At 48.2% G+C, this 17483-nt stretch overlaps 2 protein-coding genes across 2 annotated transcripts; both read left to right on the top strand.

Moving 5' to 3' along the window:
• Positions 1–2139: 2139 nt before the first annotated feature.
• LACTBL1 (lactamase beta like 1) lies at positions 2140–7778 on the top strand. The gene is made up of 8 exons (XM_053452197.1): positions 2140–2171; positions 2627–2691; positions 3974–4115; positions 4421–4530; positions 5053–5210; positions 5601–5848; positions 6340–6445; positions 6800–7778. The coding sequence occupies exons 2-8, from the start codon at positions 2671–2673 to the stop codon at positions 7776–7778; spliced, it is 1764 nt and encodes a 587-aa protein (XP_053308172.1). The 5' UTR covers positions 2140–2171; positions 2627–2670.
• A 5186-nt stretch (positions 7779–12964) lies between these two features.
• On the top strand, positions 12965–17234 carry LOC128470331 (guanylin-like). The gene is made up of 3 exons (XM_053452208.1): positions 12965–13250; positions 16498–16678; positions 16850–17234. Exons 1-3 carry the CDS (start codon positions 13188–13190, stop codon positions 16912–16914), a joined length of 309 nt encoding a protein of 102 aa, XP_053308183.1. The 5' UTR covers positions 12965–13187; the 3' UTR covers positions 16915–17234.
• Positions 17235–17483: the final 249 nt, after the last annotated feature.

Raw genomic sequence — 17483 nt, 5'->3', positions numbered from 1 at the left:
CCCAAAAACAGATTTATATATTTTTTTACAGAATATGAGGGCCCTCAAGAACAGTTGTATATCTTTATACAGAATATGAGGGGCTCTCAGGAACAGTTTTATATCTTCATGCAGAATATGAAGGGCCCCAGGAACAGTTGTATACCTTCATACAGAATGAGGAACTTTCTTAAACCTTCCTGCAGAAAGTAGAAGGGTCACTTTCTCTTCATTCTTCAATTTCCTCAAACTCTTCCCTCCTTTTTTAGGAAAACCATTTCCTCGTGTCATTGGTGGAGCCAGTCACATGACCATTTGAGCTACAGGGGGCTGCAGTGTCCAAGTGGTTACCTAAGCAACCACTGCATGTATTTTATTTACAGGTGAATGCATTTATTCCCTGCTGTATCTATACATATTATTGGGGCTTTTAGGGCTGTAGAACCCTGTTATACCCTCATACCCAGCAAACATCCTGACCTCCTAGAAAAGAGGGAGCACAGGGGGGAGAATGGGGCATCAAGGAAGGAAAGAGGGGTATCAGGGGTTTGGGGTTCCAGGAGGGGATGGAGTTAAAAAGGGTTATATAATAATTATATTCCAGTAAAATGGGTGTCATTACATTGCAGCCATTGCTGGATCTCACACAGACCCCCGCCTGTGTCTCACACGGACCCCCGCAGGCATCCAACACAAACCCCCCCCAAAGTATCTCACACGGACCCCCGCATGCATCTCACACGGACCCCCGCATGCATCTCACACGGACCCCCGCATGCGTCTCACACGGACCCCCGCATGCGTCTCACACGGACCCTCGCATGCATCTTACACGGTCCCTCACAAGTAAGCGCGTATATGAAGACCTATTCAGTTCATAGGCTGCTGTTTAATGTGCATGCGACCAACATGCATATCTACCAACTGTCCCTGTCTACAGGACAGTCATGACTTGGGCTCTTAGAATAGTAAAATGGTGTTTACCAATGTGACTCGCAGCAGTTACTGCTTCCCAGTCCCTCCCTGACTCAGAGCTGCTCTGAATGGTTATTTGAGTCAGTGAACTGGTGACTCAGAATTGCTCTGAACGGTTCTTTGAGTCAGTGAACAGGTGACTCAGAACTGCTCTGAACGGTTCTTTATCTTTGAGTCAGGGAACTGGTGACTCAGAACTGCTCTGAACAGTTCTTTGAGTCAGTGAACTGGTGACTCAGAACTGCTCTGAACGGTTCTTTGAGTCAGTGAACTGGTGGCTCAGAGCTGCTCTGAACGGTTCTTTGAGTCAGTGAACTGGTGACTCAGAACTGTTCTGAACTTTTTTTTGACTCAGTGAACTGATGAGCTGTAACATAGTCTTTGAGTCTGTGTACTGTGCAGATAACTTACTCTAGGATCATATCACAAGCGCAGTTTATGATTCACAAACTAGTCTGTTACAAATGAATCGTTCAGTCTACTGAACTGATTCATTCAGTTCATTGACAAGAGTCAGTTCAAAAAGAACAATAAGTTCATGAACTGGACATCGCTAGTGTATTCCCTTACCAGTGGGATGCATGGAGCATGTAAAGAGTTAACATGTTGCTTTTTCTCAAACCCCACCACCACCACCACCACCACCACGTGTTTGCGCAGGCATCCGCAGACCAGGACCATTAAAGCTGCCTGGGATTAATGTGCCGATGTTTCTACCAGAGAGCAGGTGGCATTTAGCTTCCAAGGAGGGATAAACAGGATGAAATGAACCCCTTCATATACAGTCAACCCAACAGGGTCATCGTGAATATTAAGAGCCTTTTTAACATAGGATTGTAGGGATTGTAGTGCAGCAGGACCCATTCTATACGCTTGATCCATTGATGGTAATGGCACGGCAGGGGGCAGCGGTTGACTCCGTATGAACTATGCTGAGTGTCACTAATCTTGGATCTCCCCAGTGCTGTTTGTCTGACTTCCCATCTAATGTGACTTATATACAAAGCCCCAGCAAGGGGAGGGGATGGAATAATCTTCCGCCGTAGTTGAGATAAATCTGTATATTCTGTCTCCGGAGCAGTGGGCAGCCAGAAGGTTTCGTGAAGGAGCCGTGTTGAGGACAAGGAGATAAAGCCGGAGTTTGACAGAGAGCAGCGGGACTTCCAAAAACCAGACCGGGCAGGGAGCTGGGGCAGAGGGCAACACGGATAGATCAGGTTTGTTTGGGTTGCATGTTTTGCCCAGGATTTATTGAGAACATTTCAATTTGAACATTTAGGTGGAAAATGGTCAACCGTAGAAACGGTTTCTCGGTGAAACCTTTTCATGCCACATTATCATAATTCATTGGTTTGTATAGCACCATCATATACCGCAGTGCTGCACAATTGGGGAAACAGGACACAACAAGAAGCGCAAAACATAATAATTTGACTTACAGAAACAATAGGTAAGGAGGGCTCTGCTCACAGGAGCTTACACTCTATCTCACATTCTGATTACCCCATGGAAAATGCAATATTCTACTGATTGCTGCTAAAATCCTCCCCCCTTCACTGGAGCAGGGGCCGCAGAAAAATTTAATTTTCAGAATAATTGATTATATCAGAAATAATTAAATTGATTGCTATTAAAGTTCTCCATCCCTTTTTAATTATTTTTTTCTTTACAGGGATCGGCCGAGCCTAATGTTCTGGGAGCCTTTCTAATCCCGGAATGGATGGTTTATCTATCCAGGTGAGACAATTCTTATTTACTCGTTACACAAACACTTAAAATAATTATACTGCACTATGAACAGATGACTGAAACCCATCCTCCGCTGAAAGGGTTAATCGAGAAAACCAGCCCAGCGGGACCGGGAAATCTGTAGAGGGAAAGCTCCAGAGATTAGGGATTACCTGTCATCAGAGAAAATCCACAAGGCGAAACCACATGTCACAGAGCTCAAGAAAACATAGAGGGGTATCAAGGAAATATGGGGGTCCCAAAACTCGATCGGCTTCAGATGAAACAACCTGACAGAAGGAGATCCAGTTTGTGCCTCTCATCGAAGGGCACGATTTAAATTAATAGGAGATTAATCTTTTTCCTGGACAGATGGGATGTGGTTTTAGTGGATTATTGCTGGTGAGATTGGACAGCTTTTTAAACCCGCTCATGGAATAGCCGAGAACAGTCAGGAGTGGAGCTTCTATAAAGTCAAGCAATAAGTGAAAGCTGGTCCATGGAGGGTGAGACCTCACACTTCAGGGCTGAGGGACAACCATTTCTCAAACGCCCAACCAAAGAAATGTCACCAATGGCAACATGTGTAACAGGGAGAATTACAGAGTTTAGTGGCGGAAAGCTGGAGACCCCTACATACAACATATAAATCATTTTGCAGACAGTCGGCCAAACTTGTTAATGCAGTAGGAGTTCCCTCTGCAACACCATCTAGCGCTCCATCAGCCTGAAAGACGGTTACAACACAAAGCATTGTGCAAATCCATCCCCACCCTCCACACAGGGTCTGTGCTGTGGTTAGTGGAGGGTTAGTAGATCAGACCTCTATAACATGTGAGATTCATGGGTTAACTATGTTAGAATTCCTGCTGTCTAAGCGATATAACCAAGTACCTTCCCAAAGCATCCATTAGCACGACATCGCTTACCAAGACATCATGCATAGGAAGGCGAGAGGCAGAAGGCTGCACATGATTGTAGTAATGTTCGTGTATGGAAGGTACTCTGATGTTGTGGAAAGATGGCACCGTCATCAAAATGAATGGGTCATTAATTTTGTGGGAATGTATTGCCAGAGAATGCCTTCAAAATCCATGACAATATCCAGCATTTGCATTGTAGAGTGGGGGTGCAGATAAATGACACATCCATGTAATACGCCTGGTGTGATATACTGCCCACCAAGACTGGACACTCCAGGGGTTTATTTATTCCAAGCCCTATTAAGAGTAATAAGACAGGGTGCTACCATCTTACCTGACATTATTATGTGTTCTCTCCCATCTATTAGCCATCAAGGAGAAGGGGTCTGAGAGGAAGATCCCCAGTGAGGGTGAACTGGAGCCACCTTGGGCTGGTGCTTTTGTTCCTCGTGTCCATCGCCATGACCGGCTGCTTTATATGGCAATTTAAACTCCCTAAGAAGGAACCAGGTATGTACACTGTGAACAACACAATAAGGCCTCGACATCAAGTCACACAGTCTAAGAAGATCAGCTTCTAGGGGATTGGTGGCCCCAAGGCTAATAAAGTATTGGCAGTCCTTGGTCTTCTGCAGAAGCTGTGTTGGCTAATCCCCCAGGATCGTTGGCGTCACTGTATCAGAAAATGCTTCTTAGAAGATGTCTGGTAAAACATGTCGAGGAAAGAATAAGATGGCGGCAGCTAGACTTCGGAAGCTAGACGACATTTTTCCTGATACCGTCATATCAAACTGGGTTTGATATTTTTTTCTCAGGTCTTCCAGTAAAAGAGAAAGTTCCTGATGTGGTGAAAATGTGCCCACGATTTCCAGAACCAGTGCCTTTGGAGCACCCAATCCCCATCCTGAAAGAGGCTCTGGAGAAGGTCAGATCTATTGGGCATTAGACAGTGAGATTCACAGATACTGGCACCTTGGGAGTTTAATTCTTAAGACATGAGTTTCTTATAATAACATTTACTCCGCAAAACCTCCAAGCTGTTTATTTAACAGACGTGTTTATATAAGAGAAGGCAGGCATTCTCCAGAAACGTCTCAATATCATGTCCTTGGAATGGGCATGGATTAAGGGGTGTGAATTGGCCCGCGGTTTGGAACAATCCTTTTCATCTAACCATCTCTACCATTTTGAAAGCAGGAGTTTTATTTTTAATGTAATGGCAATTAACGCCCCATCGTTTGGCCGATGGAATATTTTGGTAAATCCTTCACTTTGGAAAGGGGGCTCAGAGACAGCGCAGGTGGACATGTTCACCCCAAGCAACGTTATTATTGCTTATTATTAATATAAATCAGGTGTTACAGCAAAATATTCATCCTTGTGGTAGGCAGTTTGTATCACGTTACATGCACATCTCCAGTAATAACCCTTGCTTCTCTATCTGAAGGTGGACAAACTTTTGAGGCATAAAATTCATACTCCAGGATTGCCCGCCATATCAGCCATTGTCACTTATAATGACACGGTGCTGTGGACAGGGAACTTTGGCAAGAAGAATGGATCCGACCCTTTCTCGGCTGCTCCAAATGAGTACACGATTTACCGGTAAGGGAAATTACATTATATATAACATCTTAAAAATATCAATACGGACCGGCCCAGGACTAACTGTGAATGAAACGGGTTTTATTAAACGGCTTTTACTAAAATGTATTAAAATGGAAGCTGGACCATGTAAAAATGCATTTTTATGCTTTGTTAATTATGTATTTTTTTGTAAATTGGTCTCCATGTGTTGTTGCTTTGCCATTAATTTCAGTAGATTTATTCAAATGTCTAATTTTACTAATCCATCTAATATTTAATCCAAGTTTATTTAGTCCTGTTCATTTAAGTGACCTCTGTACAGATAAACATGAAGGGCATATAGGGCATCCGTACTGGGTGCCACAAGGCAGCCAGAAATTGTGTCCTCCATCTTTTTTATTGTTGCAGAATCGCCAGCATCTCGAAGATATTTCCTGCGTTGATGTTGTACAAACTGTGGGAAGAAGGAGAGGTGGCTTCACTGGATGATCCCCTCGACAGATACGTCTCCAACTTTTCCATCAAAAACCCTCTGGGCCAATCCAAGTCGTCCGACCACCGATATATGGTGGATGGTTTAGCGTTCACACAGAAAGGCGCCCAACTGGTTAAACCATCGTCGGTCACACTGCGCAGGATGGCGAGTCACCTGTCAGGTGCTAATCCAGTTACAATCCATGGCCGCTATTATACCCCAATGCCCCCTGTTATAACCCCCCTCGCCTCTCATTTTGGCTGGTGAGGAGTTATATGAGTTTTGGGGCCCCATTTACCCATCCGTAGGCTGCACAAAGGGTGTAAATGCCATCCCCCCTGCCGACTGAGCTTCTGTATAAATAGATTTGACACAATGTTTGTTATTGATGCTTTATTATATAAATGTAAGGCGTCCTGCCTCATCCGAGCCGGAAGAACAGATTTCAGCCGCCACAAATGTAAGCCAAGTGTGTGAGGGATCAGCGTGTGAGAGACGACGGATCCGTGCATTCAAGGAGGCATCAGCTCCATGATCTTCCAGCATACATTTGCGGAGAATAGCATTTTTTCACTTATTTTGTTATTCCAAACCCACATATATCGCCGAGATTTAAACTTTTGCTCGTGTCTGAATAGTCTCATAGATCACTTTGTGGATGCTTTTCCTCAGGTCTGCCGCGCAGGCTGCGCTCCACCAATCTCCTGTGGAAGGGAACCACCGAGCAGGCCATTGACCTCCTGCGAGACGATGTGTTGGTGGCCGACCCTGGAACACGGTGAGTGGTCTTCATGCAGGGGCTATTAATAATCAACCACCAATTGGTCAGGAGTTTCCGTGACACCCGGGAGTCCATGGATGTGATGAAATCTCATAAACACCCCACCAACTCTCTAACATTCCCCACCGCTGTATAGACCAGCCACACACATCATTCATATCTAGGGATGTTCTTGGTGCTTTGTCTTGCTGTTGATCTGTATAATAAATGATATCTAATGTGAGGATTGGAAGCTGAAGCAGGTGATCGGTGTATTTGTGGCAAATCGAAAACGTGAAATAACAAGGTAATAATAATAATTTAGTTTCTGTCCTTTTAATGTGAAGATGATTAATTCAGGTGATTTTTCAGGTGTCATTACAGTAATCTGGCATTTTCGCTGCTGGCTCATGTCCTGGCAGAGCAAACCTCCGAAGGAGAATACCAGCGCTGGGTGGCAGATAACATTCTAGACCGGCTGGGTATGGAGGACACAGGGTTTGACATCACACCCCCGGTACAGGCACAGATGGCAGTGGGCTTCTATGGCAGCGGCCAGCAAGCTCCTCTCTACGACCTAGGCTGGTATCGCCCCTCGGGTCAGATGTATTCCACAGCAGCGGATATGGCTAAACTGGCCATGGTTTTAATGAGTACCTATCATCGACGAATCCTGGAGGCTGACACGTTAAAGACAATGCTGACCCCACTTCTAAAGTGCTCTAGTGATTACTTTGCTAACAAGACTGGGACCCCTTGGGAAATCAATGAGCAACACGGATACGATGTAATTCGGAAAGATGGAGATTTGGATGGATTTTCCGCTACGTTTTCTATGGTCCCCAAACTCCGTCTTAGCTTCATTGTGCTCATGTCCGGCGTGAGACCTCAGGAGGAGGACATAGTGTCAAAAACATATAATTACCTCATTCCAGCCATGGAAAAAGCATTAAAAGAGGCAGAGAAGAGACTTAGCCCAGTGCCCGATGCCACCCCTTATGTTGGCTATTACAGTTACGCAAATCTGACCTTTTATGAGATTAAAGTTGGACCCAATGGGGTGTTGACCATGCAGCAATTTGGACCCCACATCGAAGAGCTGATTCCAGAAGGTTACCGGACCATACGGCTTCATTATTTGGAGGAGAGGGTCTTCCAGGTGGTGTTTGAGAAAGAGTACCCCTGTGTTCTGAAGCTGGGCTCTGCCTCGGTCTCGCTGGAAACTCAGGATGGGCAGCTTTTCAATTTCTATGCTTTGGATCCTCAAGGTTTGTCCCCTGGATTTGATGCTCCCGGTCTGAACACATATAGTGTCGTTCGCATCCACCACAAACCCGTTTTCCACCATTAGGAACACAGACCGTACGAGTCTAGAGCTGTATCCTAAACCTTGTGGTCTGACGCTGAACTCAGACTCCCAAAGCAATTATTCCAAAGGGGTTGTGAACTTTTGCTTTTTGACTCCAAGTCAAGGAATAATTGATGCAATAATTACAGCGCGGACAGGAAAACCGACTGCACATGGACTACAGCATCCACGGGGCGATCCACGAGAGCAGAGGTTTAACGCCTACGGGATGCTGACATTTAGAGATGTTAAGCCCTACTATACTGCCAGCATCAACACTAATCTCCAGTACTATACCCACTGCTCCCATGGCCCTCAGCTGTAATACACCCAACATGCTCGTTAGTATTACCCCCCACACATTAAGAGAATATACCCCTTTGCCTCGTCAACCCGGAAAAAGATACCCTGCTCTGTGCAAATACCCGGGCCGATCAGATACCCTGCTCTGTGCAGATACACGGACCGATCAGGTACCCTGCTCTGTGCAGATACACGGACCGATCAGTTACCCTGCTCTGTGCAGATACACGGACCGATCAGGTACCCTGCTCTGTGCAGATACACGGACCGATCAGGTACCCTGCTCTGTGCAGATACACGGACCGATCAGTTACCCTGCTCTGTGCAGATACACGGACCGATCAGGTACCCTGCTCAGAATTTTAATAAAACAAAAAAAAGTAACTTTATACATTGTGATTTTAACCTTACCCCGTGTCTCCTACCACCTAAGCACATGAGAGCAAAACCCGTCGGGCAGCCACCGCCGAGCGTGTGCACTTAAATAATAAGGTTTATAAAATAATGTTAAGACCATGACAACAGCAAATGCAAATACTTTCATTTAATTCTATGGAGGTAAGCAGGCAATGTGATAAAGCATCCGAAAGAGCAAGCAGAGTGCTAACAAAGGACAAGGAGGGGGAGAAAAATTACAAGAAGAGGCCAGAATCTAACACTAGAGGATCAGAGGCTGAGATGGAACGGAAGGAAGTTTTACTTTACTGAGAGGGTGTTAGATAAGTGGAAAACACTCCCAGCAGAAGTGGTAGAGGTTAATACAGTGAGGGAATTTAAACATGCATGGGACAGGCAAATGGTTGAATGGAGCTGATCTGCTGTCTGGTTATTTATTTCTATATAAATTGTTGTGGATTGTTTGTTACTTTTATTGTATTTTAATCTGTGGATACGATGCCTGTGTGGGCTACTACCACTCCCATAATGCCCTGCCAGGCTAATGGGTACAACAGACTATGTATTGGAATGTACTGTTTTTGGGGTTCTGCTGCCACCTGCTGGTCGATGTGCAGTATTGCACCAGAAGGCACATGGCAGCTGGTAATGCTGGTTGTTATTGGCTTTATTTGTAAAAGGAGTCTGTCTTCCCACATTGGAAGCCGCATCTCCAGCAACGTTAACAAGGATAATATTTATTATTCATTAAAGAAACACTGGGAGCTGTTCAAATAAATCATTAACTCTACCTGCACACAGTGAGCATATGAACAGTAACCAGCGCACATTTATCACTCTTATATTACCGTATCAATTCCTCAGACTTAATTGCCCTTCCTTATATCACCATATCAATTCCACAGACTTTATTGCCCCCTCTGTAGAGTAAGAGAGCCGGATGCCAGTGCTTCCCGTTGCACCTCTGTAAAAGCCACCTCTTGTAGAGATATTTAAAAATCTTTCATATTTTTTTTATTTCGTTTGTTCTGTATATTATGATAAAAGGGGAAAATCCAGCACCAACGTCTAACATGAAGGGCATTGGATCTTTTAATTTAACACAGAGACAGAAATCACCTTTTATTACATCAGCCGTACGGCCGGCATCGCCCCAAACATTGGTGCGCTCCTTACATATCGAATTAGGAGCTTTTCTGGGGGACACAGGAGTCTTGCCTGTAGATAGGAGACACTGATGTTAGTAGGAATATATATATATATATATATATATATATATACATATATATATAGCGAGAGAGAGAGAGAGAGCACAGAATGAGATGAGGCTCAAGACAATGAGGGAGGGAAATCTTGACATATGTAATAAAGAGTCATGATCTGTTTATTAGTCACTGATATGTCCCTTATCTTGATGCTCTGACAATGGTGACAGACACGGGCCGTATTATATAAACACGGCCTTATCAGCTCCATATCACAAATACAGATGAAGGATTCGGCCACATCCAAAAATGATAAAACTGATTAAACACAAAAAACGGGCCCTCCGCATCATACGTTCCTTTCTCTGGAATGAACATTTGGGTGACAGCCACATGATCAGCCACCCCTGGGCAACTGCACATTTCCCCCCTGGAGATGGCAGCCCATGGCTACTGTTTGGAAGGACCATCCCACTTGGTTTTGGTATCTGGAGATAGGGACACAGAGAAAAATAGCACACGTAGAGGAGAAGAGAACACGCAGAGGAGAAGAGAACACGCAGAGGAGAAGACAACACTCAGAGGAGAAGAGAACACTCAGAGGAGAAGAGAACACTCAGAGGAGAAGAGAACATGCAAAGGAGAAGAGAACACTCAGAGGAGAAGAGAACACGCAAAGGAGAGGAGAAGAGAACACTCAGAGGAGAAGAGAACACTCAGAGGAGAAGAGAACACTCAGAGGAGAAGAGAACACTCAGAGGAGAAGAGAACACACAGAGGAGAAGAGAACACGCGGAGGAGAATAGCACACGCAGAGGAGAAGAGAACACACAGAGGAGAAGAGAACACGCAGAGGAGAAGAGAACACGCAGAGGAGAAGAGAACACGCAGAGGAGAGCAGAACATGCAGACGAGAGCAGAACACAAAGAGGAGAAGAGAACACGCAGAGGAGAATAGCACACTCAGACAAGAGAACACTCAGAGGAGAAGAGAACACTCAGAGGAGAAGAGAACACTCAGAGGAGAATAGCACACTCAGAGAAGAGAACACTCAGAGGAGAAGAGAACACTCAGAGGAGAATAGCACACTCAGAGAAGAGAACACTCAGAGGAGAAGAGAACACTCAGAGGAGGACACATAGAGGAGAAGAGGACACAGAGAGAACGTAGACGAAAGGAGGACCCACAGGATCTTCTTAGACATTATTCTCCTGCGCAGAGGTCCAGAATGAACGTCTGAGCACACAAGACAAGATATTTCTAAATCACTTTGCATTAAGCCCCCAAAGCAGTAGCAGCATTACTGTCCCTGACAAAGATGTGAATTCCCGGCAGATACCGGCAGAACGCTATTACAAAGCGTTATATCGGACCCGGCAGGGACATGCTGGTCCTTATAAAGTAAATAATCTTTGGACAAGCCCTGTGCACAAGGTGACTTCTTTATGATGGATGAAAATTTGCCCGACAGATAAGAATCAGATAAGAGTCTCGATCTACTCTTGGAGCGATGGTAATCAGCACCAAACCCCCATTAAGGAGCGTCTTTATTAGTCTGGAGGCAGTAAATGTGCTCTAGGAGACGCCGGGTGAAATGAGTCCCACCTCACGGACCCCAAAGGCTCATGGCGTCCCGTTGGTGACACCCCAAAGCATGAGGCCCCCATCCACCCCAAAATGTGGATCCTGGGGCTCCCCTACCATGCCAGGGATCCCGAAATGTATGTGTGGTTTCACTATGCAAGGTCATGTATCAGCACGTGATCTGCTAGAAGGCGCGGGGTCCCTTTACACGTCATGGGGCAGCAGGAGCCACCGACAGGGGACAGACTGAGTGTAGCCTGGTAGCGAAGGCCATGCGCGCTGGCCGTGCATTAGGGGTTCAGACATAGGGGTACTTTCACTTGGTTTGGGTTCAGAGCTGGTTTGCAGAATCCCATGATCCACAATGGCGTCTTTTTAGGTATCTGGTATTTATTTATCTGCTTTAAGGAATAGCCGTTAGAACTATTTCTTCTCTGATATGTCGCCTGATAACGAATGAATCATCCAGTCTATTCCCTGTTAAAGATTAACGTTAATACGAGCCACCAATTTGTTTATTAACCTCTAATTGGCCCTTGAAAGGTCTATTTATTCATAAAGAAAATGTTGTTTATTCCAGCTACATTCTCTTTTATGGATCGTCCTTGTACTTTACTCAGACGTTTCTCAGAAAAGCATTTTCTGTTGAAGAAAATATAATGTGAAAATATATAAGCGGCAAACATCACGTAAATGAAGACCCCCCTTTCTGCCGCGCAGAGAAAATTAGTATATTTTCAGAAAATCCCTTTTCCTGATTAATGTCTTTGGGCTGAGAATCCCGTCCGAGGTTTGCTGGTTAAAATCTATTTTATATATCGAGCTCGGCGTCCGCATAGCGCTGGGATCTGGAGGCCGGTTTTTCTCCTACGTCTGAAGGATTTTTCGTGCGATGACCTGGTCTGCGTGCGTCCGAAGCCAATGCCTCGCTGCACAATCCATATAACTTCGCTTGTTAACTGAAAGTATCAATTGATCTGCCGTTCATGGCCGTAAGAGTGACTTGTAGCACCGTCTCCTTATATCTTGGATCATCTCATAACATGTGCGGAACGTGTCCTTTGTTGGAAAGTAGTAAAAGAGGGCATTTTATCCCCTTGGACATTTGCACCATAAACCAACCGGTCAATTTATAGGCATGGAGAAAAGATTAGGAGCCATCGTGAAAAGGGATTAATGAGGTGGTCAGAAGTTCATGAAGTCAACCAGAATAATTGGTTGTAAATGAATGAGGACATTATCACACTGGATTTGGCTGCCCCCCTGTCCCAGGCTTTGGGAGAAGTGGCTTCAAACCCCCCCGGAAGCTCCGCAGATACCAGACCTAAGATAATAAACTGGACGTCGGTCAGACACTCGCCTTCCATATGGCATCTTCCTGAAGACCAGAGCCTGCGTGGACAACATGACAGAGACACATGAAGAACATTGATCCACGGGGTCCCGTAAGAACATGAATTACACTCCTGGAATCAAAGCTAACCCGATGCTGATACATGACTATATTTATAAAGCACCATCATATTCTGCGGCGCAGTACAATGGATCACTATTTAAAGGAAGCTGCGAATGGCGCAGTCCTTAAAGCCAGTCCCTGTCATATGGGTGGGCTTCAGGCCCCTAAAAGGGGCAGATCATCTGATCTATAATGATTGGTTTGTTCGAGTTGGGATTACGGCTCAAACCCCGTCCCATCTGCCGGACAGGAATAAGCGCGGCAGCTGCCCTTTAATTGCCATAAATTGGGAGGCCAAATGAGTCACGATAATAAATAACATATCAAAGCGATCGCGCAAGGTGATATCCGGGCAATTAGGAAAATTAAAACCAATTACAGCGCCAGAAGTTACTCAATAACCCAAATCCTTCCATATAAATCCAGACACATGGGTATCAGAGAAGAAATTCACTCGGACGTTCACCATGTGGCCCCGGGCTCTGTGCCTCCTTCTGCTGCTCCACTTCTGCAGTTGTGTCATCGTGAAGGTACCGTCATATGCTGTAACGGGGCTGTCGGGTGGAATTGGTGCCAGGGATCATGGGTCTTTACTAACGGTGGCAGCGAGACATAAATCCCGATGTATGGAGCAATCGGAGCTTGTGTAGGTTTTTACGAAAATACTGAAAACGCTCCAGGTTTACCCTGATGTGTCAAGTGAGCGATATATTGGAGCAATAGGCAGAGGGGTCTACTGTGTACAGTACGGAGTGGTCTATCTACATATAACACAGAGGGGTCTACTGTATACAGTACGGAGGGGTCTATATACATATAGCACAGAGGGGTCCACAATATACAGTACGGAGGAGTCTGTATACATTTAACACAGACATGGTTTACTGTATACAGTACGGAGGGGGTGTATATACATACTGCACAGAAAATGTCTATTGTATTCAGTACGGAGGGAGCTGTATAGCACGAGGGGGTTGAGTGGCACAGAGAGGGTCTATTGTATGTAGAAGGGGGTCTGTATAGTACAGAGGGGGTATATATCTATGGCTTTGATTTTGATCCATACAGTCGGTGTGCTCTAATGTCCAAGACATGGTAACTGAGCCCTCTCTTCCTCTGCGCCCTAGCCCTACCCTGACACTGCCTGGCATTATCCCCCCGCTGCTCCGGACACTGCCTGGCATTATCCCCTTGCTGCTCCGGAGACTGCCTGGCATTATCCCCCCACTGCTCCGGACACTGCCTGGCATTATCCCCCCGCTGCTCTCGACACTGCCTGGCATTATCCCACCGCTGCTCCCGACACTGCCTGGCATTATCCCCCCGCTGCTCCAGACACTGCCTGGCATTATCCCCCCGCTGCTCCCGACACTGCCTGGCATTATCACCCCGCTGCTCCAGACACTGCCTGGCATTATCCCCCCGCTGCTCCCGACACTGCCTGGCATTATCACCCCGCTGCTCCAGACACTGCCTGACATTATCCCCCCGCAGCTCCAGACACTGCCTGGCATTATCCCACCGCTGCTCCAGACACTGCCTGGCATTATCCCCCCGCTGCTCCGGAGACTGCCTGGCATTATCCCACAGCTGCTCCAGACACTGCCTGGCATTATCCCCCCGCTGCTCCAGACACTGCCTGGCATTATCACCCCGCTGCTCCAGACACTGTCTGGCATTATCCCACCGCTGCTCCAGACACTGCCTGGCATTATCCCCCCGCTGCTCCGGAGACTGCCTGGCATTATCCCACCGCTGCTCCCGACACTGCCTGGCATTATCACCCCGCTGCTCCAGACACTGCCTGGCATTATCCCCCCGCAGCTCCAGACACTGCCTGGCATTATCCCACTGCTGCTCCCGACACTGCCTGGCATTATCCCCCCGCTGCTCCCGACACTGCCTGGCATTATCACCCCGCTGCTCCAGACACTGTCTGGCATTATCCCACCGCTGCTCCAGACACTGCCTGGCATTATCCCCCCGCTGCTCCCGACACTGTCTGGCATTATCTCCCCGCTGCTCCAGACACTGCCTGGCATTATCCCACCGCTGCTCCAGACACTGCCTGGCATTATCCCACCGCTGCTCCAGACACTGCCTGGCATTTTCCCCCCGCTGCTTCCGACACTGCCTGGCATTATCACCCCGCTGCTCCAGACACTGCCTGGCATTATCCCCCCCCCGCTGCTCCAGACACTGCCTGGCATTATCCCCCCGCTGCTCCAGACACTGCCTGGCATTATCCCCCCCGCCTCACCCGGACACTGCCTGGCATTATCCCCCCACTGCTCTGGAGACTACCTGGCATTATCCCCCCGCAGCTCCAGACACTGCCTGACATTATCCCCCCGCAGCTCCAGACACTGCCTGACATTATCCCCCCGCAGCTCCAGACACTGCCTGACATTATCCCCCCGCTGCTCCAGACACTGCCTGGCATTATCCCCCCGCCTCATCCGGACACTGCCTGGCATTATCCCCCCCCCCCCGCTGCATCTGGACACTGCCTGACATTATCCCCTGCTGCTCCACACACTGCCTGGCATTATCCCCCCGCTGCTCCCGACACTGTCTGGCATTATCCCCCCGCAGCTCCAGACACTGCCTGGCATTATCCCCCCCCCCGCAGCTCCAGACACTGCCTGGCATTATCCCCCCGCTGCTCCCGACACTGCCTGGCATTATCACCCCGCTGCTCCAGACACTGCCTGGCATTATCCCCCCGCTGCTCCCGACACTGTCTGGCATTATCTCCCCGCTGCTCCAGACACTGCCTGGCATTATCCCACCGCTGCTCCAGACACTGCCTGGCATTATACCCCCGCTGCTCCCGACACTGCCTGGCATTATCCCACCGCTGCTCCAGACACTGCCTGGCATTATCCCCCCGCTGCTTCCGACACTGCCTGGCATTATCACCCCGCTGCTCCAGACACTGCCTGGCATTATCCCCCCCCCGCTGCTCCAGACACTGCCTGGCATTATCCCCCCGCTGCTCCAGACACTGCCTGGCATTATCCCCCCCGCCTCACCCGGACACTGCCTGGCATTATCCCCCCACTGCTCCGGAGACTACCTGGCATTATCCCCCCGCAGCTCCAGACACTGCCTGACATTATCCCCCCGCAGCTCCAGACACTGCCTGACATTATCCCCCCGCTGCTCCAGACACTGCCTGACATTATCCCCCCGCTGCTCCAGACACTGCCTGGCATTATCCCCCCCGCCTCATCCGGACACTGCCTGGCATTATCCCCCCCCCCCCGCTGCATCTGGACACTGCCTGACATTATCCCCTGCTGCTCCACACACTGCCTGGCATAACCCCCCCCCCGCAGCTCCAGACACTGCCTGGCATTATCCCCCCGCAGCTCCAGACACTGCCTGGCATTATCCCCCCGCAGCTCCAGACACTGCCTGGCATTATCCCCCCCCCCCGCAGCTCCAGACACTGCCTGGCATTATCCCCCCGCTGCTCCAGACACTGCCTGGCATTATCCCCCCGCTGCTCCCGACACTGCCTGGCATTATCCCCCCGCTGCTCCAGACACTGCCTGGCATTATCCCACCGCTGCTGCAGACACTGCCTGGCATTATCCCACCGCTGCTCCCGACACTGCCTGGCATTATCTCCCCCGCTGCTCCCGACACTGCCTGGCATTATCCCCCTGCAGCTCCAGACACTGCCTGGCATTATCCCCCCGCTGCTCCAGACGCTGCCTGGCATTATCCCTGCTGTTCCTGAAAATAATTTCAGCCTGTGTTATGTTTCAGGATGGAGACTTTTCCTTCCCGCTGGAGAGCGTCAAGAAGTTAAGTGAGTTACTGGGCAGTAGGATCAAGAGAGACATCTCTGAACCAGAAGTGCTCAAACTGTGCACCGATCCCAGGCTGCCGGAAGAGATCCTGCCAGTCTGCGCCAGTCCCAATGCCGCGGAGGTGCTTTACAGACTAGGTAATGTGGCGGCCAATATGGGGTTGATAAAATGAAGGCTGGGGAGCTCCAAAGTGTCTGTCACAAAGTGGCTGGGGGCCAGAGTCTGTTGCTCTTTAGAGAGGGTGGCGTGGCGATTGTCTGAAATGCTTGCAGTGCAACCTCGGTAAATGCCGTGTCTTTGGCTTTCAGGACAAATTGCATTGAATCCTGACGTGTGTGAAGTTTGTGCTTTTGCTGCCTGTACCGGCTGCTGAACGCGTCGGCTCCACCAGGCCTGTACCGGCTGCTAAACGCGTCGGCTCCACCAGGCCTGTACCGGCTGCTAAACGCGTCGGCTCCACCAGGCCTGTTCCGGGTGCTAAACGCGTCAGCTCCACCAGACCTGTACCGGCTGCTGAACTAGTCGGCTCCACCAGGCCTGTACCGGCTGCTGAACGCGTTGGCTCCACCAGGCCTGTACCTGCTTTTGAAGGCCTCTGTACACATCCTGACCCGGCATCGCTTCTATGTCTGCTTCCTACAGTAATTACAGAGTGAAAATGGAAAATAAGTAAAAATCAGTTTTAATGGGAAATATTTACTGAGACACATCTTTTTTTAATAAATTTCTATATTTCCGTGGGGTGAGATCATGGCAGTTGAAGATCTTTCCTCCTGCTTTGTGCAGTGGTGATCCCCACGTAAAACGTGTCCCCAGCTGATCCCACAGATCCGGTAATACCCCAAAAAACATATGAAAGCAAACCGTTCAGGGGCTTTGAGTGCAGTGGCGCAATCTACATGGTATGAACGTGAATGTTCATGTTTACAGTCCACACAAATG

Source organism: Spea bombifrons, chromosome 12, assembly GCF_027358695.1.
Source record: "Spea bombifrons isolate aSpeBom1 chromosome 12, aSpeBom1.2.pri, whole genome shotgun sequence".
In the NCBI taxonomy this organism is placed as follows: Eukaryota; Metazoa; Chordata; class Amphibia; order Anura; family Pelobatidae; genus Spea; species Spea bombifrons.
Note: the sequence above shows the minus strand (reverse complement) of the source record. Positions and strands in the feature narration are given on the sequence as shown.

Bases quoted from the DNA above. Each gene is read 5' to 3' on its own strand.
- LACTBL1 (XM_053452197.1), top strand. From the start codon at position 2,671: ATGGATGGTTTATCTATCCAG. The intron at 4,116-4,420 runs GTATGTACACTG...TTTTTTTCTCAG, and splicing joins ACTCCCTAAGAAGGAACCAG to GTCTTCCAGTAAAAGAGAAA. The intron at 5,849-6,339 runs GTGCTAATCCAG...GCTTTTCCTCAG, and splicing joins GATGGCGAGTCACCTGTCAG to GTCTGCCGCGCAGGCTGCGC.
- LOC128470331 (XM_053452208.1), top strand. From the start codon at position 13,188: ATGTGGCCCCGGGCTCTGTGCCTCCTTCTGCTGCTCCACTTCTGCAGT. The intron at 13,251-16,497 runs GTACCGTCATAT...GTTATGTTTCAG, and splicing joins GCAGTTGTGTCATCGTGAAG to GATGGAGACTTTTCCTTCCC. The intron at 16,679-16,849 runs GTAATGTGGCGG...TTTGGCTTTCAG, and splicing joins GGAGGTGCTTTACAGACTAG to GACAAATTGCATTGAATCCT.